Raw genomic sequence first — 27,482 nt, 5'->3', positions numbered from 1 at the left:
TAAAAAAAACCAAAGTAAAGAAACACAAATCTTATAAAAATAAAAAATAAACAAACAGAAATAAAACGACACGTCATCGATCCTCGTCAGGACCATTGATTAAAAAGAAATCTACGGTCAGATTTAATAGTAATCTCTTTAGTCATTTTGCATCTCTCTCTCTCCTCTACTCCTCCGCCTCCTTCTCTCTCCAACCTAACTATATTTATATTTCTCTCTCAATAATTTTTATTTTCACAAAACCAAAAAAAAAAAATCAAAAGAGCTGAGAGCACAAAAAAAAAAAGGAAAAGAAAAAAAAAACCCTAAATCTAAATCTCACCTTCCTTCCTCCTCTGTTTCTTTTCTTCTTTTTTTTTTTTTTTTTTTTTTTTTTAACTGTGTATCTTCTTCTTCTTCTTCTTTTAGCTCTTTGGCTTTCAAAAAAACAAAAAATCAAATCAATGGATCCATCTCTTTCCATTTCAAGTGATCCTCATCATCATCATCATCCTCCTCAGTTCACCCCTTTCCCTCCTTTTCCCACCTCACACCCTTTTGCCTCTGGCTCCGGCGCCGTCCCTGCTCTTAATCATCCTCATCCTATGGTACCTAATCCGTACATGAACAACAACAACAACAACCATGTCTTCCAGCCGCAAACGCAAACTCAAATTCCCCAACCGCCGATGGTTACCAATCCTTCCCCAAACAACCACCCTCCTTACTCTGAAGTAAGTTCTAAATCTTTCTTAAAGTTTCTTCCTTTAACTCAATTCACTTCTAATCTTATCTTAAAGCCTCTTCCTTTAACTAAAATTCTGTTCTGTTTCTTTTTCTTTTTCTCTTTTTTTTTTTTTGAATCTCTCTGTGCGTGTAGATGATTTGCGCTGCGATTGCCGCGTTGAACGAACCGGATGGTTCAAGCAAGATGGCAATTTCGAGATACATCGAGAGATGTCACTCCGGTTTACCATCTGCTCATCCTGCTCTGTTGACTCATAGCCTCAAGATTTTGAAGAACAGTGGTGTTCTTGCTATGGTTAAGAAGTCTTACAAATTCGCTGTTTCCTCTGGTCCTCCTGAGAGTGTAGCTGTTGCTGCCGCTGCCGCCGCTCAAGGTCTCGATGTTCCCAGATTTGAGATTCTTCCTCAAGTTAACAACACCGTCAATGATCCCATGTCTGCCTCTGCCTCTGGCTCTGCTTCTCAGCCTCAGAAACGAGGTCGTGGTCGTCCTCCTAAACCGAAACCTGAAGCTCAGCCACAACCACTACAAGCCATTCAACCTAATCAAGTCCAGTCTAATGGACAGCAAATCTGGCAACAGCAGCAAGTCGGATCACCTGCACCTAGACCAACCGAAGCTGCTCCTGTTCCGGTTCCGGTTACAGAGTCGGCTAAGAGAGGACCTGGTCGTCCAAGGAAGAACGGAACTGCTGCTGCTCCTGCTGTTGGACCAATCGTTCAGGCTTCGGTTATGGCTGGAATCATGAAACGTAGAGGTAGACCACCGGGTCGTAGAGCTGCTGGGAGACAGAGGAAGCCCAAATCCGTCTCTGCAACTGCCTCTGTGTATCCGTATGTTGCTAATGGTGCTAGACGCAGGGGAAGGCCTAGGAGAATTGTTGACCCTAGCAGCACCGTTAACGTTGCTCCAGTAAGTGGTCAAACTGTAGCGGCTGCTGTTGCTCCAGGGATGAAGCGTGGACGAGGACGACCACCTAAGATTGGTGGTGTTATCAGTAGGCTTATGAAGCCTATAAGAGGACGAGGACGTCCCGTTGGTAGACCCAGAAAGGTAAATTCTCACATTCCAATCCTGTTTTTTTTTTGTGATCTCTGAGTTAGTGTACTGTGTATGATTGTGTTCACTGCTCCGCCGTCAAAGATAAAAGGTTGAGACTTTGTGTTGCAATCATTGTGGAATTAAGTACCATGTCACTTTCCGCTTTTGAGCATTGTCTGTTTTCGAGTATCCCATATCTGTCTGACTTAGTATCTATCCAGTGTTTTTATTATATTCGTGTCTGTCCCTCACTTTTGTTGGCTTATCCTTATCTGTGTTTTTTTTGGCGTAATTAAGACCAAGTGGTCGGTGATGTCTCGCTTTAGCTTGTAATAATTTTATCAATTAGTGTGTGAACTAATCTGTTTTTATGGTTTCTGAGTCATAACATAGTCGTGTTCTCCGGTATGTATATTCTTTTTTTTTAAAGTAGTAACGTGTTCAATTGATTTAAGTTTAAAAGACTTTCTTGATTTAACCATTTAGTGTCTATCTTTGAATTTTTTGTAATTGATTATCTAACATTATTGCCGTTTATGAACTTAGATTGCTACATCAGTCACCACTGGGACACAAGATTCTGGAGAACTCAAGAGAAAGTTTGATATTTTTGTAAGTGTTGATGATAATATAATAAACATTTTGGTTGTGCTTCATTTGATTCGTTTCTTGATTTAAAATTCCCCATTCTGCTTTCTTAATGTTTTGGTTTTGGTCTCTAAATATGATTCAGCAAGAGAAAGTAAAAGAAATCGTGAAGGTGTTGAAAGATGGAGTTACTAGTGACAATCCTGCAGTGGTGCAAGCTATAAAAGATCTGGAAGGACTAACAGTGACGGAGACGGTTGAGCCACCACAAGCCATGGAAGAAGTGCAGCCACAGCCAATGGAGACTGCAGCACCAGAGACTGAACCTCAAACTGAAGCTGCTGAAACGCAAGGAGGACAGGAACAGGGACAAGAAAGTGAAGGAGGAGAAGGACAGACCCAGACCGAGACCCAGAGTCAGACAGAAGCAGAGGCAATGCAAGAAGCACTGTTCTGAAGAATAATTATAAATAATAAATCAATCTAGACATAATAGCCTTGGTGTTTGGCGTTAGGAGGAGTGTTTTATTTATTTCTAGTTTATTTAGGTTTTGGAATCGTATCTTTAATTTATATAAAAAAAATAATCTATAAGGAATTTTAATCTTTTTTCGTAGGTTTTGTTGTCTGGATAAGCAAAAACAAAAGACTCGGTAATGCCGTAATGGTGTTGTTGTCGGTGTGTCTTTAACCAAAACGTTCAAGTCGTGGCTGTAAATTAGCGATGTTTCTAGTGTTCCGTTTTTCTTTCTTATGCCTGTGTCTGTGTGCCTTTGGTTTTTCAATCTGTTTTCTACTTTGCTTGCGATTTGCTTGTGCTACTTTTAGCAGGTCCAATCTTAACATCATAAGTTGTCGTTGGTATCATCTCATAACTGCTGGTACGAAGGTATTCACCCGAAAAATTATTAGAGGTAAGGCAGTATTCGATGTGTTGACTTTGACATTGTTTAGCAAGTAAATTTATATATTTTAATATAATAAATTAAAAAAAAAATTAGTTCTTTTATAGGTTTTTTAAACTTGTTTTTCTTTTTTGTTGAAAAAAAAAATCATAACATTTGGCAAAGGCCATAACAACTATGTTCGTGTTGTCCATGTCTTCTCTCTTATAACAGAGTACTAGATTAAGACCCGTGCTAGAGTACGGGTTGAAATTTATTTTATTTTTATTATATTTTTTATATTAAATATAATTTATGTGATTGTTGTTAAAAGTTTTTTAGATAAAATATTATGCAATAAAATCATATGCTAAATATAATGGCTTGAAAAACAACACATATTTTGTAAGTTTTATATCGTTAATGATTCTAAATAAGTACCTGTGCTATTTTATAGTTGTTAATGATTCTAGATAAGTAAACATATTTTGTTAATAATGGTTAAATTTAATTTTATACAAAATTTTGTATATTTTATATTTTAAATTTTTTTTTAATATGTTGTATTAGTTTATATATGGGAAGTTATTTCAACAATGTATATTCTACATCATGACTTAAATGTCATTATAAGACATAATTTTGTAAATTTAGTTTTTAAAAAGCGAGTTATTATATTATGAGTAATTTAATATATTGTTATACTTTTTGTTTTAATATACTTGGTTTCTTGAAATTCTTTCATATTATAGTGACATATTATTGACATTGCTATAACAAATCAATTTAGAGTGTTTATAGTTTCTAACTTTTATATCAAGTTTCAATATGTTAAAAATATTTCAAAATAAACTATTTAAGGTTTATTATATTATAAAATTCAACAAAAAATATAAAATTGAATTTAAATATTCAAATTTTGACCCGTTACTCAGTAAAAATTTTAATTCAATAGATATTATTTTTAAAGAATAATTTTACTAAAGCTTGAATATTTTATAGATTGAACAATTTATATTTGTTTTTAAAAATTCGACTTATGGTATATCTAGAAATAAAACTATTTTTAAATATAATAAATAATATGATAATTTATTTGTTTCACAAAATAACTCATATATAAAAATGAGAGGTGAAGTATAATGATAATTAACAAATTAATATGTTAAGCTAGATATCAAAAGATTTTCTTTGATGAATAATTTAATAAAGAAAATTAATATGGTAAGTTAGATGATATGATTCGTTAGAATATTCTCTTTAAGATTTTTGGAAACAACATGCTCTTATAATAAAATCTTCCAAAAATAAATTAATTTTGCATACAGTATTTAATTTGTAACCAATTAATCTATCAATTAATGTATAACCTATTTGTAACTAATTTATTAAAATTATATAGTTTACAAAACAATGTTGTTTACTTCCGTTTTATTATAAAGCGGATTTTTGGCATCATCAAACAGTCATTGCTTGCTTAAATGGTTAAATTTTGTAACTAAAAGAAAAATATGAATTTTCACCAAAAATAAAAAAGATATGAAATGTCTCTTTTTAAAAAATCTAGAGATATTAGTTTCTGATTTTGTTCCTCAAACAATAAAATGTACATCATTATGAATTTATGAATACAAATTATAATGTAAAAAAAACAAAAATTGTCTTTATAGATTTTATCAATAATTTCTACCTTAATACGTGGCACGGGAAAAATATAAAGCTTACAAATAAAAATGTTGTTGAAATGGTACTCTTTAATTATGATAAATTTATTATTTTGATTAATCATTTTTAATCGATTTCGTAAATAAATTCAAAGTAAAATATGTGTCACGGAATGGTTTGGGTCTTCAAAAAAAAAGAAAATTGTACATGCAACTGAAAAAAGATAATTTTTTCAGTTAGTTCATCTTTTAATTTTATTCTTTTGGATATAACAAAGCATTTAATATTATGATTATACCATTTAAATAGATTGTTTTTTTTTTTGTGATATACTGTATGATAACATATTTTCAATGAACATTTGCTAGTTACTAGTAACTTAACAAGTTTACAATGAACATTTGCTAGTTACTAGTAACTTATTGTTTTGGTCTCGTAGTGTCGTACATCTATTTAAACGGAGTAATTAAAACAGGACTTTAACATTGATTAAACGGTGTTTTAATTTTTCGTACAATGACTTAAACGGTAAACATGTCAATTAGTAGAACATAATACATTAGAACCTCTGTAAATTAATAGTAGCTATAAACTGATATATTTTTTCGATCCCAGATTGGACCAGTTTAATTTTAGTCACAACACGATAAAATAATAAAATAATAATTTTTGAAAATACTTTATAAAGATATGGTTTCATCAATACTATAAATTAATAATTATATAAAATTATCAAAATATATGTATATATATACACTAATTTTTGTTTGAATTCATTTCTAATATTTTTACTATATAAAAGACTTTGATTATTCTCTTCAAAATATTATAATTATTATTTTTATTCTATAAAAAGATTAGTTATATTAATGAAATCTTTTTTTAACCTTTTCTTGAAAAAAATTACCAAATTAGGAAAGTATCTCTTAAACTTTTTTAAATTAAAAAATTTTCATGGTCTCAACTTAATTAATTTATAAAAGTTTTACTGTAGTTAGCTTCTAAGAGCATAGGCATTGGTGTCCTATGGTTTTTGGTCCTCCAAATTTAATATTATTATTTTGAAAGTTTCTTATTTTTAGTATGAGCATTGCTGTCTATTTGTATTTGGTCTCCGAATAAAATAATAATATTTTGAAAGTTTAAACATTAATTATTTAAATTAAAAAGTAAATTCACAGTAAAGAATTAATAAAAAGAAAACATATAACATTAACATTGAAAACATAAAAAAATTACAAAGTTACAAAAAAGTTGAAAAACAAAAACATACAATTAAGACACTAAAATAGAAAACATAAAACATACAAACATCAAAAGTAAAAACAAACATTTTATTCAATTCATAGAAATTTTAAAATTAATCTTCATTATCCGGAAGATGTCCAAAGTTAGTCCAAATATGCTCAATCAAATCATGTTTTAGTTGGTCATGAGCTTGTTTATCCCGAAGTCTTGTTTGACGAGTAATCATAGTGCCGATATTTGAACCCACACCGGCGGCACCAACGGTATATGGTTGATCCACATGTTCTCCGTGTTGAAATTCAGAAACAATGTTTCAGAAACTGTATGTATGTCGTTCATCTTCGACAATCATATTATGGAGTATTATGCATGCTCTTATAACATTTGCCATTTTGTATTTATCCCATAAACGAGACGGATTTTTAATAACAGCGAATCTAGCTTGCAAGACTCCAAAGGCACGCTCAACATCTTTCCGCACAGCTTTTTGTTTTTTAGAAAAGAGAGAATTTTTCATACCTTGTGGAAGTCGGATAGATTGAATAAAAGTGGCCCAATTAGGATAAATACTATCAGTGAGATAGTACGCCAAATTGTACTCCCTTCCGTTGACAACGAAGTTGACTTCCGGAGCTTGACCGTTAATAATGTCATCAAAAACATTAGATCGATCAAGAATATTAAGATCGTTCATAGTACCTGGAGCTCCAAAAAAGGCATGCCATATCCAGAGGTCATACGAAGCTACCGCTTCCAACACGATTATAGGTTTTCCGGTTGATCGTGAATACATGCATTTCCAAGCCGTGGGAGAATTCTTCACCCCCAATGCATACAGTCAATGCTCCCAACCATCCCGAGAAATCCACACTGTTCATTATGATACAATAGTCTTTCTAGGTCCTCCGGTGTAGGACGTCTTAGGTATTCATCGCCAAACACTTGGATGATGTCGGCGGTAAACTCGTGCAAACATTTCCGAGCTGTTGAAGCACCAATTCGTACGTACTCGTCAACACTGTCAGACGAACTACCATATGCCAATTGACGAATTGCTGCAGTACATTTTTGTATAGGTGATAAACCAGCCCGTCCAGTTGCATCCTGGGTTTGGTGGAAATATTCGACTTCGGTAGAGAGACGTTGCACAATACGCATGAACAATGGCTTGTGCATGCGAAACCGTCGCCGGAATAAATATTCTGGAAATGTTGGAGTGTTACTGAAATAATCATTCCAAAGATTATTATGGCCTTCTTCCCGGTTTCTCTCGATATAAATCATTTTGTTTGGCTCCTTTGGTTCCGGAATAATATGCGAAAAATCATAAATCTTTTGTAAATAAGCATCAAAATTATCACCATCATCTCCTTGGTAGTGATAATGACCATCATCTCCTTGGTAGTGATAATGGTTTGAAGATGATCCCATTTCAAATAATAAAAAAATTTAGAAAGAGTCAACTTGTATTGAAGAGAAAGAGAGATCTTGTATTGAGGAGAATAAGAGCTCGTGTGAATGTGTAACCCATGATGTTTTCTTTGGTGTTGCATTATGGTCTGCTTGCAATGTGTAACCCGTGACATTAAAAATAAATACTGCCAAGTAACATAGTACATCCTGACTCTTTTACAAGTACATAATGCGAAGATTCAAAACCCGTGAGCCTCAACTTTATAATGAAGAATCTGTGACTCTATAGTGTAAAAACAAGTACAAACACAAAGGCCATTACAAAAGCAGAGTCATTACAAAGGCATAGCATGAACATCCGAGTCATTATATTACATGAGCACCCTAACTAAATGTCTCCAATCTGATTTAAGTAGACATGAACAAGATACCTAGAAGACCTACCACAATAGCCATTACACCAACAACCAGGAAATCAGTTACATTTCTAAACCTATTTTCCTTACGCAGCTCAGAAACTATATTCTCTAACATAACCATTTTCTGTTCAGTTGCATAACTCTGATCCCTAACCTGATTGATCTCTGATTCATAGTCATTGAAGAAGGTTAAGTAATCTACCTTCTCAGCCTTCACTTCATATCGCCTATCACTGTCTCTCATCTCCTCCATTACAGCCACATCCCACCACTTGTGAATATGCATCTCTCCATCATCAACATTTGGACATGTGAAGAACCTGCAATAAGTAACAAAGTTATCATATATAGTAAAACTTAAACTTCAATAACATTAAAAACAGAACAGCTAAAATCACATACCTTCTGTTGTAGCAGTTGGATAGAATAGGTTGAGCACCACAGTAGCATACCTTGGGGAATCCATGCTCAATCTCAGGTTGAGGTGGGTATTGACTCGGTTCAGCATTGATGAACGTACTCTCTGCTTCATCCATAAGAATCAAAGCTTCTATTTCTCTCTCCGCAGTGTCCTCTGAGTACCTATCATACTGATCTGATGAATCAGGCTGAGAGTAGCTATAGTCTTGGCCCATTTCTGAGTTAACCTGAAGATAAACAAGAAGAAGCAGATTAGACTTAATAGAACAAATGTTAAAAAGAAATCACAATTTGATTAAGTGAGTTAAGACTTAAGATAATAGTACAGATAACACAATATATTGATAAGATAATAGACTTATATAGATTCAGTTTAAAACATGGAATACAAAAGCCGAGTTACTAGAACATGAAATACAAATCAAACAGGAAATACAATGCATCGAAACTTAAGCAAGAAATACAAACAACAAACACATAGTTAATATCAGAAATACTGGGACACTATCTTGTTCATGATAACTTCTTCACTCGCATTCAAGGGTTCCTTTTCGGCTAAGAGAGTGTCTAGGATGGCCAGCTTTTGTAGTTTCTCCTATTCAGCCAATTCCTCTTTCTTGACATCCCACATGCTCTTATACTGAGCAAGAGTCTTCATGTATGTGGACTGAGCATTGTTCCTCTTTGCCTTTGGAGCCTTGATCCCTTCTGGCCTTTTCTCATAGTCCTCAACATTGCAGCTTGATGCTTGTGAACCTTCAGCAGCTGGTTTCCTCTTTGTTGCAGGCTGAGATGGAGGCGTGTTAATAGCGTTAAGGCTGAGCCATTTCTGCTCATACCTTAACAGACACCAACAATGTTCAAGGTTAAACTTCTTCTTATGGTCAGAGAAGTAGATATCATGTGCATTCTTTAGGATATCATTTTCAGAATGACCAGAGCTGTTCAGTCTCTCTGCATCTGCCATTACCCCCACAGAACTTGTTAGTTTGGTCATTTATCTTGTGCCAACGCTGCTTGCAATGTGTCACCAGCATCTGTTCACCACCATTTCTAGCATGAGGAGAGTCAGCATAGTACCGGCTAATCCTTTGCCAGAAGCTTCCTCTCTTTTGTTGATTTGCAACAATGGCATCCTTTGAAGTGTTGAGCCATGCAGAGATCAGGACTTCATCATCAGCAGGTGCCCATGTCTTTCTATCCTTGCGCTCCAATGGAGTTTCTTGAGAAAGAGGTGGCGCCTTAGAAGGTTGGGAGCTGAGAGGAGGCATTTGTGAGCTGTTCTGTCTAGAAGGTGGATAACTTTCAAAACGAAAGTTTTCATTTATACCACCTTCTTCTTGACTGTTAAGCAGGTTTAAGTAAGAAGAAGACTGATAAAAGGGATTCGTAGAATCCATATGAAGAATCTTAGAGAATGAGTAGAGAAGAGAAGGGATTAGATAAGAGAATGGATTAGATAAGAGACGCGATTAGAACTGAGAAGGGGTTACAAAATGAAAGAGATTTATGATGGAAATAGAAAGAAGATGGTTGAGGTTTAATAGGTTAAAAGGTAACTTGCAATAAGTAACAAAACATAATGAACTAACAACCACAGTCTAATCAGAAGATGGTTGGGGTTTAATAGGTTAAAAGGTAACTTGCAATAAGTAACAAAATTTAATGAGCTAACAACCATAGTCTAATCACAATTTATGACAAGTACACTTCACAAAAGCTATGAAGTAGTCTTTACTGGCTCATTCAACTTAAAGGTGGCATAAACACATGTGAAGAAGAAAGCTATGAAGTAGGTATTACTATGGATGCATTGGTGTCTTTACTTGCTAATTCATTTTACTTGATAACTGCATCAGTAGCATTCAAAATATACCTTGCAATTGATGGCAAAGCAAAACTATAAACTTCCTAGAAACAAGTCATCTAAACCCAATAATAAAAACAGAAACCTTACTTGCAATAGTAAGCTCCTGAGCTGCGTTTGGTGAACTCTCGAACAATGGAGGAAGACTAGTGAATTTGGTCAGAAGAACCTGAAGAACATAACAATTAAAAACCACCAACATAAGAAGAAATCCTCACCATTCAATTGCAATATAGAATTAAACCCTACATGTTTTACTCACATTCACAATCCCTTAAAATAGAAATCAGCACTTACACTATTCTTCTAAAAGATCTCTCTAATAACCTAATTTTTTCACTTCAATACATCAAAGCTATCATAGATTCGAGACAAACCCCATCAATTCACCTAAAATTCAATCGATAAACCAGATATATATGCAAAGAAGAGAAATCGAAACAAATTAGGGTTCAAAGAAGAGAGAGAGAGAGAGAGAGAGATGTATACCTTAAGCTGAGACAACAGATCACTACATGTATCGTAATCCTTCCTCGCAAACGCCGCCTTGAATCTCTCAAAATGCTGTGAAACTTTCGTTAGCTATGGATCCATTGCTTAACCTTACCCAAAGACTTCTCCCAATCACCACCTTCCACGTGTCCAAGTAGATGGATAAAAAACGTCGCATTTAAAAAATCAATTCTTCAGTATTTAGCCATTTTAATTTAATTTAAAAAAACAATTGCCGGAGGACGGCTCAAAACTACGCCATTGCACATAGTCTTACATTGTTTCAGCAACCTTGAGATTATGTTTTGGTTTGCGTAATCGAGTTTGTGCGATACCTTTTAATGGCCCATTTGACTATTATAGAAAAAGGGCCTAAATAGAATGAGTCAACGGCCCATTTGACCAGCGGAGTAAAAATGATTATCCCATTCTCTCTCTCTCTTCCCTCTAAAACATTTTGATATTCTTCGAAACCAGATCAGTTTTTTTTTTTTTTTAGGGTTCCTCGCCGAACCATTCTCGCTACTTGCTGGATCTCTGAAGGTGTTAAAGCGCCATGGAGAATGCGAAAATAGACAGGCAAGATATGGAAGTGAACAACACCATACCGCCGAGGAAGCCTCGTGTACTACTTGCTGCTAGTGGAAGTGTCGCTGCTATCAAATTCGGCAATCTCTGTCATTGTTTCACCGAATGGGCAGAAGTGAGAGCCGTCGTTTCCAAATCATCTCTTCATTTCCTCGATAAACTGTCCCTCCCAGAAGAAGTGACTCTGTACACTGACGAAGATGAATGGTCAAGCTGGAACAAGATCGGTGATCCCGTCCTTCACATCGAGCTTAGACGTTGGGCTGATGTTTTGGTCATTGCTCCTTTGTCTGCTAACACCTTAGGCAAGGTAAAACAAAACAAAACATCTTTTAACCCACTTTACTTAGCCTCAATTGTGTGAATTGTGGAACATTCAATTGTCTGAATTGTGGAACATTCATGGAGATCTTTTGTTTTTTTCTTACCTTTATAGATTGCTGGTGGGCTCTGTGATAATCTTTTGACTTGCATTATACGAGCTTGGGACTACAGCAAACCACTTTTTGTTGCACCAGCGATGAACACATTGATGTGGAACAACCCTTTCACTGAAAGGCATCTTTTGTCGCTTGATGATCTGGGAATCACACTCATTCCTCCTATCAAGAAGAGACTGGCCTGTGGAGACTACGGTAATGGCGCTATGGCTGAGCCCTCTCTTATCTATTCCACTGTCAGACTCTTCTGGGAATCGCAGGCTCATCAGCAAAGTGGTGGAACTAGTTAAACCATGGTTTCCACATGCATTTGGTGCTGTTTCACTATCTTAGATAATAGATTCTATCTGTCGGTACGCTTTTCTTGTATATCTTAAAATAGCTGTCTGGATTTATGTTTCTGGAGGAGTAGAATTGTTTGTTTCTTTCCTCGCTCTTAACTCTTTTAAGTATTGTCTTCAATTCTGCTGATTATTCACCTTTCTGAGCTTACTGAACTTTAGAATTTGCCGGCAAAAACCTGACAGAGAAACAAACAAAGCAACTTCTTTACTCACACACAGCGTTGGTAAAACCAATTCTCAGATCAGTAGTCATGATATCAGAAGCCACGAATTGCTTGAGAACCAAAAACATGTATAGCTTTTGAAACAGCCTATCCGAGGATGCAGAGTTTAAAATTAACTATCTCCTTGCACAGCTAGAATCAGGTAGTTTATTTAGTATCCGCCATGTCACAGCATCAGGAGCCTGACCGTTCGTCCTCATCTCCACCAACATCTCGTACGCTACTGTCTTCAACCCAATTCTGCTACACTCATCAATCACAGTATTATAGCACACAACATTAGGGATTGCTCCAGAATCTGCCAGGTCATATAGGAAATGGCAAGCATCAAGTACACAACCAGACCGACAAAGCCCTTTGAGAAATGCCGCATACACAAATACATCATGTCTGCCTGATGGCCATATCACATCATCCCAGAACTTCTTCGCCATATCCACCTGACTAGTCACGAACAACCCGTCAATGATTATAGCATATGTAGTACTATCCGCAGTCACACTCGCCTTTTCCATCTGATCAAACACACGCATAGCTTCATCTCCTTTATGCATCTTGAACAACCCACGTATAACAGCATTGTATGTAACAACACCTGGCTTAATCTTCTTCTCTGGCATAACCCGATTCAACACATCCAGAGCTTCTTCTGCTCTTCCTTGAGTGAGCAAGCCACACATAACAGTAGTTAAAGTCACAGCATCTGGTGCACAGAACTTCCCTGTCATCATATCACCTAGAACTTGCATAGCATCATCCACCCTACCCATCTTGCAAAATCCATTAATAACTGTGTTAAGAGTATACTCATCAGGCCTACAGTCTCCCTGAAGCATATTGACCAGTACATTCAGGATCTCAGTCGGGTTATCCATCACGCAGAGAGCTCGTAGATAGATATTATAAATTCTAGTCCTATCTACTCCTTCTTTTCTCAACATCAGCTCTAGAACATTCCTCGCTTTACCAACGTCCAGTTCCTTGCATAGACTCTCCACTAGGAGCTTATAAGTATATTCAGACGGAATAAACCCAAATTCAGATCCCTCTTCTAGCAACTGATAAGCCCTCATACAACCACGATCCTTGCACAAACCATGAATGATAGCATTGTATGACGTTCTTCTCGGTAACAACCCTTTACTCTTCATTATATAAACAATCCTCGCAGCTCCATGGTTTCTCCTGTATAGACACAAGGAATCTATCATATGCCCGTAAGCAAATTCAACGTTCACAGACTCGCATTGCGGCATGTTCTCTGCAATCTCGAAAACGTCATTGAAATATCCTTCCCTGCACATAGAATCAACGAGATTCGCAAAAGCTGCTGATTTAATTGATACATCAGTCTCCTTCTTCAAGTATACCCAGAGTTCCTTCATCAGCCTCCGTCCCGTTTCAACATCTCTCATTTTCAATAACCCATCAATAACAACACTCACTGTGAGAGAATTACGCTTTACGCCACGCACACGCATTTCGTCGAACACTTTATGAGCAGCTTTAATCTCTCGAATCTCGAAGCAACCACCGATCAAAGTTGTGTAAGTCACAACATTTGGGAGATGTCCCATGTTCCTCATATCTTTTAAGATCATACGCGCATCGAACACCCTACGAATCAAACAAAACTGATTGATCAAACGGTTGTAATTCGTCAACGACGGCACGAACTCTCTCTTGACACCGATCAAACGGTTAATAACACTTAACGTACTATCCGGAGATCCCGAGTCTAGCAATCTCGCAACGATAACATTGCAGGTTCGCTCATCTGGGATAAAACCCGAATCGACGAAGAGGAGACACCGACGGTGAGCTTCGTCGAATCTTCCGGAGTCACAAAGAGCGTGGATCACACTGCTGAGATTAAGCGAATCAGGACGATAACCACGAAGGCAGAGGCCGTCGAGAATACGAAGAGCTTCGTCTGGATTCTTTTGAACGGCGCAGAGACTGTGTATTCGTCTTCTCCAGTAAGCTTTATCGGTTACACTGCGTCGACGATCTTCTGTTTTTGTTGGATCTTCTTCTCCTCCTTCGTTGTGTATTCGAGCTTCGACATTATCAGTGACCATTACGGAGGCAGATGAGAAAGAGTGGGGTTTGATAGAGAAGAAGAAGAAGCCATTGTCTCTGGCTAGAAGTCGAAGGCGCCTGACGAAGATCATAACTTTTTTTCCAGCGAGCGATCTCTCTGTTTCTCTCTTACACTGACTTTTATTTTTTATCCCCTTATTGTTAGATGGGCTTTCATTGGGCCCAAAAGCTTGACGTTTGTAGACCCAATCCAATAAATGTTCGGATAGTTGGAAAAACTACAGATTATAGTTTTTTTTTTTTAAGAAAAAAAAAAAAAAACTGTAGTACGAATTTCCAGTTATACAATTTCTTTTCAATTTTGCTAAAAAAAGTTATTAAAATTTCTAAAGAGATTAGTCTATGTTTTAAATTTGTTAAATGAATAACACTAAATTTCAACTAAGAATTAAAAAAATCATAGACTATAACTGACTTGTAATATCGTACATGTGTGTGTGTGTGAAATAAACTAACTTTGCCTCGGAACAAGTAATACAGGATTGCTGAATGTCAGAACTGTTTTACAAATTTGATCATATATGAATGATTTAATTAATACACAATCACTTGCAAGCCACCAATATATATATATATGAAGAACACTTTGATTAATTTTTTTTTTCTTTGATTAAAATTTATAATTGACAAGATCCCTGTTCACTAATATGAGATGATTTAGGATATGTCATTTGTAAACAATAGTTTTTCATCATCACATAAACATTAAAACAAGTAAGGAAAAGAAAAGGATCGTCTAGTTCCAAAACTTAAGATTAGAAAATTTTCTCAAAAAGGAGAAAAAACAAAAGGATTAAGGAGGCTTGGGAAAAGACAGAAAAGGGGGATTTAAGATCCCAAAGAGAAGAAAAAGAAAGGAAGAAGGGTTTTACAGAAAAGTGGGTTTGAGAGAGACAAAGGAGATGAGGTGAAGAGTGTAAAGGAGACAAAGCCTATATATGGGGCAGTTGAGAACAAGAATAATAGTGAAAGCCACCACACACACACATATATAATATGATCTCATGCATATTTCATAAAAACAAAAGATCACTCTAATACTACTCTATAATAATACTCATCAGTAATATATATATAATATATATCTATACATATAAAGGAACAAAAGAATGAATGAAAAAAAAAAAAAACAGAAAACAAAAGAGGGGAAAAAAAGAATGAAAGAAAAGGAGTGATGGGGAGAGATGGGAGAATGTAACGTCGCTATAAGCTCCTTCGCATCTCCCCATATCATTCATATCATATCATATCATATCATATCATATCCCCCAGAATTCCACGCCTCTCTCTCCTCTCTCACTAGCTAGTCAACCTCATCTTCCTTCCTCTCCTTTTCTCTCATGATATCTTCCTTCTATTAATAGCCACTAAAATCATATGGTACATATGAAGCTAAGATTGTATCTCCAAAAATAGCTTAGTGAAATTTGATATAGATGATCAATGAATTTACTGACTTGGTTAATTAATAGTGGTTTGTTGTACGTGCTTGCTTTAGAAGTATATGTTGGTTGGGAGGGAAGTTAAATATATTTGTATGTCAGTTTTATTTATAGTGGTTAAGTACTTTCATCATCCGCAGTGTAACCACGGTTTGAATAGTATTTTTAGTGGTACACATTGTTCATGAAAGCTTTATCTTTGCAAGTACAGATATATATGGGCTTAATGTCTATGAATCTATTACATGTCACATTAATCGTATCGTGTATAAAAACCAAAATAAAATATATAAACAAACCATATAGATTATATGAAATGATAAAATTCCTTCATGGAAAAGTATATACACGTTTACTATAAGCAGGGGGGATTATATGATGCTATATATATCTTTTAAATTAAACTATAACTGTGCATGATTTGGCAACCGGGTGTAGATTTTTTTTAAAAAAATAGAACAAATACAAAAACAAAGAAATGTATAATATTCATATGAACAATGTTAATATTTTGTAAAAAAAAAAAGAAGGAATGTGTTAGACTGCCTATCTCTTTCTATATATATATGCACACATATATCATATATGTGGTTACAAACCCCATTTCCATGCTCTCATTCACATATATATATACAAATATATCTCAACTTTATCACTCGACTTCAAAGCCAAAATAGCCAATACCTCTCTCCACCATTTGTCTATTTCCTCCTTCAACCATATATCATTTACATCTCCTTGACTTCAGAAAAAAAAACCTAACATATAATTGAACTGCTCTTCTCTCTCTCTCTCTCTCCCTTCAAGTGAATAAAATATATCAAAATGTGGACGATGGGCTACAACGAAGGAGGTGCAGATTCCTTCAACGGAGGAAGAAAGCTTCGACCACTCATCCCACGCCTCTCTTCTTGTCCCACCGCCTCCCCAAACACCAACTCTGACCACCGCTTTAATATGGGTCAGATCATCCTCTCTCTCTCTCTCTCTCTCTCTCTCTCTCTCTCTCTCTCTCTCTCCTCTCTCTCTCTCTTTCTCTCTCTCTCTCATACGTTCCCTCTCTCTTTCTCTTGTTTGTAATGCTCACTTTCTTTATTGTTATCATTTTCACAGCAGTGATGACGATGACGGCGGAGCAGAACAAGAGGGAGCTGATGATGCTAAACTCAGAACCTCAACATCCGCCGGTAATGGTGAGCTCACGGTGGAATCCGACGCCGGATCAGTTAAGGGTTCTTGAGGAGTTGTACGGACAAGGAACAAGAACTCCTTCTGCCGACCACATCCAACAAATCACCGCACAGCTACGACGGTACGGGAAGATAGAAGGCAAAAACGTTTTCTACTGGTTCCAAAACCACAAAGCTCGCGAACGCCAGAAACGGCGACGACAAATGGAAACTGGCCACGAAGATTCGGTCCTTAACACAACGAGTCTTGTCTCAAACCACGGATTCGACAAGAAGGACCCGCCAGGTGAGATACCATATATAGAAAGATATATAACTTGAGGTGGTCGCTTACATGTCAAACAACTAGAGTCTTTTTGTATTAAATGTCATATTTTGGGTTGATTAGACATTTTTTTTTTGGTGTAATGTTAAAATTGGGTTGATTAGACATTTAGCTTCGATATTGACATTTTGACATTTAATTTAATGTAAATTTTGCAGGTTACAAGGTTGAACAGGCCAAGAACTGGATATGTTCGGTCGGATGCGACACACAACCAGAGGTAATGTATATCGATACATGTTTTTTTGGGTTAAACACTTAAAAGTACTTGGTGGTCTCCTGTTGGGCGCATGAAAGGGAATGTAATTAAGCATAGTGTAGAATTAGCATATGATTACAAATAGAATCTCATAAGAATACGTGAATTCTTCTTTTGGAAGTTTAATTTGGGTAAGTTTGAAAGAAAAACAACAAGTTAAGGCAGAGAAGATGAGGCGGTGGAAAGTTAGTTTATCGGGAAATGCAAATAAGCCTTAAGTAAAATATTCTCAGCATATAGTATAATTGTAGGAGTATTAAAACTAGTTATTTCGTTTATTAAAAAAAAAGAAGAAGAAGTAATTAATGGATTGATCCAAAAAGCTGCAGAGACTTTCCTTTCTGTCGGGACAGCTGCTACGTACGATCGATCCTTTAGATATGTCTTCTTGTTTTTCCTCAAAACCTCTAAATATTAATGTGCTTTTTTCACTCCAACTCATGCTTGAATAGACTGTTTTGACCTTGGTCTTTAACGGTCTCATTCTCCTTCACCCTTGTCCCTATCTGGAATTTGTTTTGACTGATTAATTTTGGGTCTGTGTGTGTGATGGGGGTTTTTAAACATCAAGTTTGTCGGTTTGCCTAAAGATTTTGACTTATTTGTTACAAATTTTACATTTTCCAATGCTAAATAAATTGACTAAATATGAATAATGTTCTTTTTTTTTTGGATATCTAGAAACCTTCCCTTGATGATCACCAAGAGGAGGCATGGAACATACGGGTAGAGCGCAATGGTCGTTGTGGAGGTGACGAGAGACGAAGCTTTTTAGGGAGGAACGTCACGTGGCAGATGATGCAGTTGCCACCTGGACTCTACCCTTCTTCACATCATCAGCAGCGGAACCTCATTCTCAATTCAACAAATGTTTCCTCCAACATGATCTCCACTAGCAATGTTAATACTGTTTCTGCTGCTAAAGATTCTGTCACGTTTTCACCTGTGCTTCTAAGCACGAGAGAAGCAACGAACGCAGAGACTTGTCGACGAAATTATGATGACAATAAAGGTCAAGAACGTCATGAAGAATGCTCCAACGGTGACTCGGATCATGAAGAACACACACTTGAGCTGTTTCCATTGACAAAAGAAGGGTTTTGTAGCGATGATGAGAAAGAGAAGGAGATCAGTGGCATTCACTGTTTCTATGAGTTTCTGCCATTGAAGAACTAAACCCTAATTGATGTCTTTCAAGAGCAAGACCTTTATTTTTGTTATTAGATGATTAGTTTAATTAATCAACCAAGTTGGAGAGAGAGAAAAGGTGTTACTTATTTAGGGTTTTGTCTGGGAGTGAGCGCAGGCGTGTCTTTATGGTGTTGATGTTAACATTTCATAAGGGTTTGCCTTAAAATGCACTTTGGACCACTTTCTTTAAATATTAAAAATGAACCAAACAAATTTAAGAAAATAATCGAATGACATGTGATTTTCTCATTAGTTTTTCTTTTGTGTGGATGTGATGAATTAGGGTTTGGATCATGAAACTTGCTTGATTTGGTTGGTGAATGAAGCTGTTTTGGTGCACTGGTGATGGGATCAAGTGTTACGAAAATGGGAACTCGTTACTCTACATATTTTTTCTTTTAACCGTTAAATCTTTATATCTACACACTCATGATCTATATGTAATACTATATGTATTTGCATATATAATGCATATGTCAATGTAGGCATCCGTTCCTATGAGTTATAAATGCGCGAGAGACAAAAAGAATTGGGTTGATGTTGAAGTGACTAAGAGAGTGGGGAAAATTAAATTGGTTAATTTGGAACTTGTTTTGTTTTCTCTTCGCTTGCATGCTAACAAAATGCCTTTACATATGCTATTTATGTATACATTAACTTCCTCTCCAATTCAACGTCCCTCTCAACCAACAATTTTACTTTGTATTTGCATTTAACATTTTAAATTTCATCACATATTTCTTTTTGGGTTCATACCCTACTAAACTACACAAAAATATTTCACTTAAATCTGCGAGTATTTTGTTTATTTTTTCTATATACACACATTTTTTTATTAGAAATACGAATATTTTTTTAATAAACTTAGATTAAGAGTACAAATATTAACTACTCTAATTTGAAATAATATTCCGATTAACTAACCATTTTCTCTTTGAGTTTGTACTTGATTTGAGACACTTCGATGCTAATTAGGTGGGTGTCTTCTTACTTCTATGCTCTTACATTTTTTATTTTTATTTAAAAACCTACTGTTTGGCACAAAATAAATGTAATCAGTTCATCACAATATATATTAATAACGAATGGAGGTAAAGTAGCCTACCCAATATAATTTTCAAATGGGGGAAAAGACAAAAAAATATGAGAGTGGGGAAGTGGGAACGTGAGAAAAGGAAAGAAGAGCGACTTTCAGAGGAGAGAAGAGACAAGACTTAAAAGAAAAACAAAATAACTGAATAGCTTATTCATAGAAGAAGCCCCGACACTTTCCTTTCTCTTCCCAAAGATTCATTCATTCTTTTATGTCTCTTTGTACGATTCAATGAGACCTTTTTCTTTATTAATAGTTTTAGATGCAAGATCCATAGTAAAAAGAAATTGTTTGCATTGCTTATTTTGATGCATTATCATTCCCTTCGTCTCACTTTGTATTTGGCTTTATTTCTTTTTCATGATGATTGAGTGTTTGTGATTCTTGCGAGCATGAAAGTAAGCAAAAACAAAAAACATGACTTTAATTATGCGAAAAAGTAAAAAAGCAAGAAGAGAAACATATGAATGGGTTCGTACTTATATAGTCAACAGATTACCACACGTACTATCCTATTAATTATAAACAATAAATATTGTTGTTAGGAAATAAAGAAACATGAATCTTCTCGTGAATTGTAACGAAGATTAATGGTAAAGTATAATCGTACGATCTTTATAATCTTTTGGTTATTTCCATGGATCGTAAAAAAATCTCTGTCTCCTCCTTTGATTCACCATAGTCCCATCTGTGACGTGTTATAATAACACTATATATGCATGTATGACCAACGTGGAAATGTTTACATCCCTACATATGATTTGAATAGTAGTTATTGCACGAAGCTGAAGGTGATAGGCTTTCTAAGAGTATATGTATATAGTTTATAGTTTTATACTAGCTACTAGATACAATGCTTGACATTGTTTCATGCATGGATGGTTTTATCCGTGGGTAAGTCGTATTTGTCTTTAGCTACAGAAACCTCCAGCTGGTATAGCTGAAGACTCTATAAAATGACTACAAATATCTACAAGAAAAAAAATAAAAATCGTCGAATTAGTAGTGGTCATTGATTTTGAACACTTTTAAAAAACCCCAACTGTGGAAGAGACAAATTAAGAGAGAGAGAGAGCGAATTGACAAGACTGAAGGAGGGGTGTGTCTGTGAGGGACAAAATGGTGACAGGCATGAGGTGGACCATTGGTTTGGCTTGGCTGTGTGACTCACCCACCCGGCTCCTCTCTCTATTCGCTGCATTTTCCCTATTTTGGTTAAACGCTCCATGTGATTCTTCTTTCATTCGCATCTATCTCTCCCTTAAGAACAAGAACCAAGTTATATCAAAAACTAAATGATTAAAGCCTATTTTCAAGCTTTTTCATTATAAATTGTCAGTGATCTCTCTTATCATGAGGTCATCATAATAACACCATTACATATATGTCACGTGTGTACGTATATATATATATATATATATTTATTGGAATATATTACACATGTCGACAAAAAAATATAATACGCATACACATTTAACACTATATTTACAGTGTTCTGACAATGTAAGACTGCATCAAATTCTCTGTATCAATATATTATTTTAATTAGCTACTGAGGGACGTAGGTATCAATTAATAGATTTGTGGTTTCTTTCTAAAACGAATATGATGTCAAAAATAAAACAAAAAACGAATATTTATCAATATCTTTAAAAAACAATATCTAACATTAAAACCAGAAATAAAGAAAGAAAGAAAACACCAAACAGCTAACATGTTTTTGAGTTACTTGACCATTGGGGTAAAATTGATGGATTTTGCAAATAAATTGACTGTATGAGATTGAAATTGACACTGTTGATTACAGAAATAGAACAGTGTAGGTGTCTATAGCAGAGGTAGGGTTGGGTCAAAATCTAAATAGGAGGGGAGTCTGACGAATCTAGTCTTGAATGTGTGTGATTTCACGGCTTTTCTCTTTTACCTCCACACACTACGTTGCTGTGTCCCCTATGGCTATGCGTAACCCTATGGAATGTTTTTTTTTTTTTTTTTTCCAATTAGAAAATATAAATATTTTATGCCTCTCCTACAAATTTCTTTACCAGGAAAAAAAAAAAAAAAAAAAATCAGCTATATATTCGATGAGATCTAAATTGCTTTTTAACAAGTTACGGTTTGAAACATTCAATACAAATTAAATACTTGGGGGCCTAGACTCTAACACAGGCTAACGGGGTATAATTTAAAGAAAAAAAATAGTGAGATAATTTGACTAAAACGCTGAATCAAATTTAATGCCAATAAAGGAAATGTATATGCCTAGTTCGGTTTAAGTTGAACCTAACCGTACCCAAATATCCAATTGAAACATTCGGGTCTACCAAACAGTAACTCAAGTCAAAGCGTATAACACAAATGCATTTAGAAAATTCTTTGAATAAAAAAGTAAATTTTACTAGAGAAGTCCTTAGACCAGACCAAACTCATAATTCGGCTTACATATCACATAAAAAAAGAAACAGGATATAAAACACCACCACTCAAGATCGATCACAGAACACTGACTGCATCATGCTTATCATCACTTAGCGGAAATGACATGTTTATTGAAGAAAGAAAGAAAGAAAACAGAGGATATTTTTTTTGACTGATTAATTCTTGTTGGCGATGAAGAGTCCCCATTTCTGTTCATCCGATGCACACCTCTCCAGCTTTGCCTTCCATCCTCCAACAATGTCATCGTAATCCTCCTGCGTTTTGTGAGGTACATCAAAATTTGTATAAGAAAGAGACAGCTTAAGATATTGTGACAACACAAAGTTTTCATTTTCCGAGGCTGAAAGAAGAAAGATACTTACTTTGGAGAAGTCGGAGATGAATTCTTCCTTTTCTTTCTCCACACTCTCTAGCTCACGTCTCAGGACTTGCGTAAACTGTATATACATAACACCAAAAGAAACATACTCTGTTATAGCTACAGTCCTTGGTTTTAAACAAGGTATGTATGTATGTTAATTTCATTCACCTGATCAGTCCGGTCCTCTGCGATCACGTCTTTGAAGCCAGCATCTTTTAGCATCTACATTGAAGATTTAATGTTAAAACGAATAGACAAAGGGCCTTGAGGGACAGCAAAAACATATATCCTTGACACACAAGACCAACCTGCCCATAAGCTTGAACGTCATGGAGATCATATCCTCTCTGTTTGATGTACTCAGAAAACTCAGCAGATGGAGTTTTTGGGCTTCTACAGTAGTCACTGATGAGAACTTTACCTCCCGGCTTAAGCCACTTGAAGAAAGTCCTGAACAAAGCTGGTTTGTCCTGAAAAAAGAGAGAGAATGAGTAAGCATTTGCAATGATTGAACTTCCAACAGAGAACAATGAGCAAAAAGTTGAGTACTTGAATGTGCAGAATGGTGTCTCGGCTGTAAATGACATCAAACGAATTATCTGGGTAGTGTTTTGTGGTGCAATCCGCGACCTCAAACTCAACCGAGCAGTTGAGTCCGATAGCACGCTCCAATGCGAAAGATATCATGTTGACAGAGAGGTCGATACCAACAACATGAATATCAAACTTCTCAGCCATATAGAAGTCACCTCCACCAATGCCACACCCAACATCTAACACTTTCTGTCCTGGTTTCAGATTCATTTTCTCCACAAATTCTTTGGTTGTCTCTGATCCAAGAAACATGACACAAACACACTTAAAATTAATACACAGAACATTGCGAACACACAACACAAGCAAAAACGAATTGGGATTTTACCAAGTCCGCCAGTGCTCACAAACCCTTGACCAAAGACACGCTCATAGCGTAGGATTCCACTGGACTTGTACTGAACATTGTCCAAGAAACGCTGGAAGCCTCTGTCATTTTCTGAGCTGACTTTCTGCCAAATCCAACAAATCTGCATCCCAAATAACAAAGAGAGTGTGTTATTCATGATTAACACCTTAGATAGAATAATAGGAAACTAGACAATCTTGATTAAAAGAGATTTGTTTGCCTGATTCTGATTCTTCTTGTTCTTCACATAAGCTCCAATGCACTTGCATCCAATCATAGAGAGCTCAAATGAATTCCCAGCAGCATCGCGTGTCTGACATTCTTGAAAGATCTGCATTTATTCACCATCCGTTTTAGTCAGTAAAATACAAATGCCACATAACTACTACGTGAATGTGCTTGAAGTTTTCCAATAATTTGCTTGAACAGATTTAGAGACAAGTAACTACAGATATGGTGAGCTGTGACCACTACATTACTTCAAAGTCCGATAAACCAAAACTTAAAGCACCCAAAGCATAAGATAACATTTATATCTCAGCCAATAAGAGGATATTCAAGTGGTTATGTATCCTTTACTATTCACCTCAACCCACTGAACTCTCAACATATTCATCAGCAGAGGCATTCTAATTTCTAACCACTAAGCAATTGAAAATGCAGTCCTGGAAATGTAACTATCAACTGGATGTAAGAGAAGTATGAACCTTGGAATAGAAACGGGGTTCACGGTAGTGAGTCGGGTTGGATTTGCGCTTACTGTCCCCAGATTGGTGGAAGCAAGATTCACGGAAGAAGATGTATCCACCAACCTTGATCCAACCAACCATCCTTTCTGCCAAAAGCTCCACCTTGAATCCAAACCAAACAGTTGCTTAAAAACTCAATTTTCATTCCCCATCTTGTTATCTTTAATAAAAAGAATGAGATCATCTTATACCTCTTTGTCAGAAAGATACATGAGAAGCCAGTTGGAGAAAATCAAGTCAAGGGATCCATCAGTAATCTTAAGGTCAGGGGATGTAACATCAGCACACATAAACTTGACGTTCTTGTAATGTCCATTAACAGTTTCATTCTACAAGACAAAAGGAATGTAGCATACATACAAGATTACAACAAAGTCATGAAAGCAAAGAATCATTAAACTAAGAAGGTGAATCAAAAAGAAAACCTTCTTAATGACGCTATCAATGAAGTCAAGAGCAATGAGTTCACCAGCCTTTTGAGCCAATTCACCAGTGAACCTACCGATGCCGGCTCCAAGTTCCAAGACAGATTTGCCTTCATATGAAGGGAGTAAAGAGAGAACCTCAGGACGTTCTTCCTTGTCGAGATCAGAAGCACGAGAGTCAAGCATCATAGCTTCAACAGTCAGATCAGCCGAATGCTCAATCCAGTAATTCTTCTGGATATCACGCTCTTCCTCTACGCTCACTCCAAATCACATCAAATCAAATCAAAAATCGAAATCAATTTCTCACATTCTCTTCTATTTTTCCCTAATCTCCTAATTTCGAAGCAAAATCAAACGAATACGATGCATAGAATCAGTGATCTTACCGTACGTTGCAGCCATTTCGGAAATTTTGGGTTTAAAAAAAAAAAAGGGAAGAAGAAGATATGTTTCGGAGAGAGTTCTCTTAATGGCCTTCGACGGCGAGTCTGGATCTAGAGAAGCTTCGAGATCTACGGTTGACGGATCGTCCTCTCTGCTGCATCAATTCTCTCACAAAACGTCTTGAGTCGGAGAAAAAAAAAATGTAAATTCAGATCTGAGCGAAAGAGCGTGAGTGTGTGTGGCTCTCATCAGGTGCGCGCCCTTTTTTATAGGGGAAAGGGTGCGGCGTCATCTTCGGAACTCTCGTAGACTTAATTTTTACTTACCTGACTGTAAAAACTCTTTTTACTAAACCGTCGGGTTATTTAAACCGGTAATTATAATAAGCGTATAATTTATTTAGTCAATGTTATTCTGTCAATTCCTTAAGTTATATGGTTAATTTTTTTTTACTATACTTATACTTCAAAATACACTGGTTGAGTAATTTTTGGGGAGTTGGTGGAAGGGAATCTCTAGATCGTTCATTGGGAACCGAGATTTTTGGGGTCCCTTGGGATCTATCAAACTTCAATACATAATTATCATACTAGTATACTATACAATCGAATCTTTGAAAATATCAAATACTACTAGTAGGTACTAGCTCACTCACTCTTGTCACGGTCTTGACAATTATTGTTGTTGGATCACTCATTACAGTGACACGTTGTAGTAAAGGACAACTATGGCTCACGTGTTTTGTCGTCGTAAAGCGCCATTGTGCATCACTCATTCGTCTACATCTGGATTCTCTTCACCTACCCTTTCCTTTTCATTTTTGGATTCTTTTCCTTTTTTTTTTTCTTTCTTTCTTTATAGACTTAATAATTATGGTTAATAAGTAGAGGTGAATCTAGTTTTACCAAAATTACCTAAGTTGTGTTTCAGTAACGTACACATACACCTCTATTAATAAAGGATCATGACTGAGTTTGGGTCAAATTTAGTTGTTTCGAACTTTCGATTTACTATTAATACAAAAATTAAGCGTTTGACAAAATAGATATACTGTATCCGTATCGATGCGATATGTATGTGTTTTTGTAACGATCTACAATTGAGTATAATTTGTTAATCCATATTCCGTAACATACATTGCATTTAATGTAGTAGATACGGTGTAACTCTCGATCGTAACGTACGGTGAACTTTCGTAATAATTGAATTGCGCACAAGAGCACTTTCTTTAAAGAGTATTTTGACCCTTATCAAAAACTTTGGGTTAAACAAAATCTCTCGCAGGATACGACAATCAAAGTTTCTCTTTTGTTCTAGGCTAAGATCCAAGAGAAACAAATAGAGTTTCAGTGTTTTATTTTGTGTTTTCACCAAAGAGTTTTTGTCTTTGATGTTGTGAATCTCTTCTCTCCTCTCTGTTTTTCGTCCTCTGTTTTTGTGCGGAGGAACAAAGTTTTATAGGTTTCAAAAGTTGTGTTCGTACGTTTGCAACCGTACGTTTATAATATAACCATAACCCGAACAGTTGCTTTGGTTCATCAAGCAACCGTTTGTTTTACACTTAAATCTCCAACATTCCTCCCCCATTTAAGTGTAATCTTTGATTCACAACTTTAACAACACACATAAACCAAACTCATGCATAAATGTAAATATCGTAACGATTGAATTTACATCTTAGTAATATTACACATTCCAAATACCCAAGAATTAGGATGTCCAATGGATTGAATCCTTTCAACTCATTTGGGTACATGAAGATAATACACACATGAATTTCCACACTACTCTAAGCGTTTATACTTGACACTGTTATAAGCCATGTGTCCCTATCCATTCATGAGTATATAGGAAGCTAAGTCCAAGCTTCTTGATGCGGCTCCACTTCATACTCATATAGGTAGATCTTTTAATCTTGCACCTGCAAATGCAATTTTTCAAAAGATCTATTAAGAAGAGAACTTCAACCTAATCCTTTCTTGCAGGTTCAAGCACTTACTTTGGGATGATACAACAAGTGCTTCAATCTTTAACTGTAAGCTTTCCACATTGAATTCAGCCTCTAACGTTGTATTAGAGGGGAATTGGGTATCCCACAGTTAAAAATTTCAAATGAACTTTAAACCCATCCCTCTAGCCGACTTGATCACCAAGTCTCTAGCTAACACTTTAGTCAAGTGATCCGCTAGATTTTGTTCAGACCGAACAAATTGTA

General features: G+C 35.8%; 6 protein-coding genes and 2 pseudogenes across 9 annotated transcripts; 3 read left to right on the top strand and 5 right to left on the bottom strand.

Annotated features, from left to right (window-relative positions):
- Positions 1–137: 137 nt before the first annotated feature.
- LOC104765658 (uncharacterized) lies at positions 138–3,108 on the top strand. Its single transcript, XM_087501912.1, has 4 exons — positions 138–713; positions 860–1,780; positions 2,315–2,380; positions 2,502–3,108. The coding sequence occupies exons 1-4, from the start codon at positions 444–446 to the stop codon at positions 2,811–2,813; spliced, it is 1,569 nt and encodes a 522-aa protein (XP_087358038.1). The 5' UTR covers positions 138–443; the 3' UTR covers positions 2,814–3,108.
- Positions 3,109–6,972: 3,864 nt separating this feature from the next.
- Positions 6,973–7,584, bottom strand: LOC147920327 (uncharacterized). The gene has a single exon (XM_087501016.1). It carries the CDS (start codon positions 7,582–7,584, stop codon positions 6,973–6,975), a length of 612 nt encoding a protein of 203 aa, XP_087357142.1.
- A 242-nt stretch (positions 7,585–7,826) lies between these two features.
- Positions 7,827–11,008, bottom strand: LOC104765657 (uncharacterized). The gene is made up of 4 exons (XM_010489414.3): positions 10,762–11,008; positions 10,363–10,441; positions 8,388–8,632; positions 7,827–8,305 (listed from the first exon to the last, which is right to left on the bottom strand). Exons 3-4 carry the CDS (start codon positions 8,618–8,620, stop codon positions 7,975–7,977), a joined length of 564 nt encoding a protein of 187 aa, XP_010487716.2. The 5' UTR covers positions 8,621–8,632; positions 10,363–10,441; positions 10,762–11,008; the 3' UTR covers positions 7,827–7,974.
- LOC104767598 (glutathione S-transferase T3-like) lies at positions 9,001–9,805 on the bottom strand (annotated as a pseudogene).
- Positions 11,009–11,096: 88 nt separating the features above from the next.
- LOC104765655 (pentatricopeptide repeat-containing protein At3g18020 pseudogene) lies at positions 11,097–14,559 on the bottom strand (annotated as a pseudogene). The gene is made up of 2 exons (XR_015591039.1): positions 11,781–14,559; positions 11,097–11,652 (listed from the first exon to the last, which is right to left on the bottom strand). The product of XR_015591039.1 is annotated as a pentatricopeptide repeat-containing protein At3g18020 pseudogene (transcript).
- LOC109131053 (phosphopantothenoylcysteine decarboxylase-like) lies at positions 11,321–12,272 on the top strand. The gene is made up of 2 exons (XM_087501911.1): positions 11,321–11,662; positions 11,789–12,272. Exons 1-2 carry the CDS (start codon positions 11,321–11,323, stop codon positions 12,080–12,082), a joined length of 636 nt encoding a protein of 211 aa, XP_087358037.1. The 3' UTR covers positions 12,083–12,272.
- A 1,933-nt stretch (positions 14,560–16,492) lies between the features above and the next one.
- On the top strand, positions 16,493–19,093 carry LOC104765654 (WUSCHEL-related homeobox 1-like). Of its 2 annotated transcripts, none has more exons than XM_010489410.3 (4): positions 16,493–16,866; positions 17,022–17,381; positions 17,579–17,640; positions 18,361–19,093. In XM_010489410.3, exons 1-4 carry the CDS (start codon positions 16,731–16,733, stop codon positions 18,853–18,855), a joined length of 1,053 nt encoding a protein of 350 aa, XP_010487712.1. In that variant the 5' UTR covers positions 16,493–16,730; the 3' UTR covers positions 18,856–19,093. The 2 variants fall into 2 exon arrangements, with proteins under 2 accessions (XP_010487712.1, XP_010487711.1); XM_010489409.3 differs by having other exon boundaries at positions 16,526–16,866; positions 17,019–17,381.
- A 3,233-nt stretch (positions 19,094–22,326) lies between these two features.
- Positions 22,327–25,829, bottom strand: LOC104765652 (phosphoethanolamine N-methyltransferase 1). 2 transcript variants are annotated; one of them, XM_010489407.3, is made up of 11 exons: positions 25,270–25,829; positions 24,881–25,143; positions 24,647–24,784; positions 24,414–24,557; positions 23,927–24,037; positions 23,686–23,827; positions 23,313–23,593; positions 23,072–23,233; positions 22,932–22,985; positions 22,765–22,839; positions 22,327–22,656 (listed from the first exon to the last, which is right to left on the bottom strand). In XM_010489407.3, the coding sequence occupies exons 1-11, from the start codon at positions 25,283–25,285 to the stop codon at positions 22,558–22,560; spliced, it is 1,485 nt and encodes a 494-aa protein (XP_010487709.1). In that variant the 5' UTR covers positions 25,286–25,829; the 3' UTR covers positions 22,327–22,557. The 2 variants fall into 2 exon arrangements, with proteins under 2 accessions (XP_010487709.1, XP_010487710.1); XM_010489408.3 differs by having other exon boundaries at positions 24,881–25,134; positions 25,270–25,820.
- Between the last annotated feature and the right edge of the window lie 1,653 nt (positions 25,830–27,482).

The sequence above is a fragment of the Camelina sativa genome, chromosome 19 (genome assembly GCF_030686135.1).
Source record: "Camelina sativa cultivar CO46 ecotype springtype chromosome 19, ASM3068613v1".
In the NCBI taxonomy this organism is placed as follows: domain Eukaryota; kingdom Viridiplantae; phylum Streptophyta; class Magnoliopsida; order Brassicales; family Brassicaceae; genus Camelina; species Camelina sativa.
The sequence above is the reverse complement of the archived record's forward strand: the minus strand, read 5'-3'. Positions and strand labels throughout refer to the sequence as shown.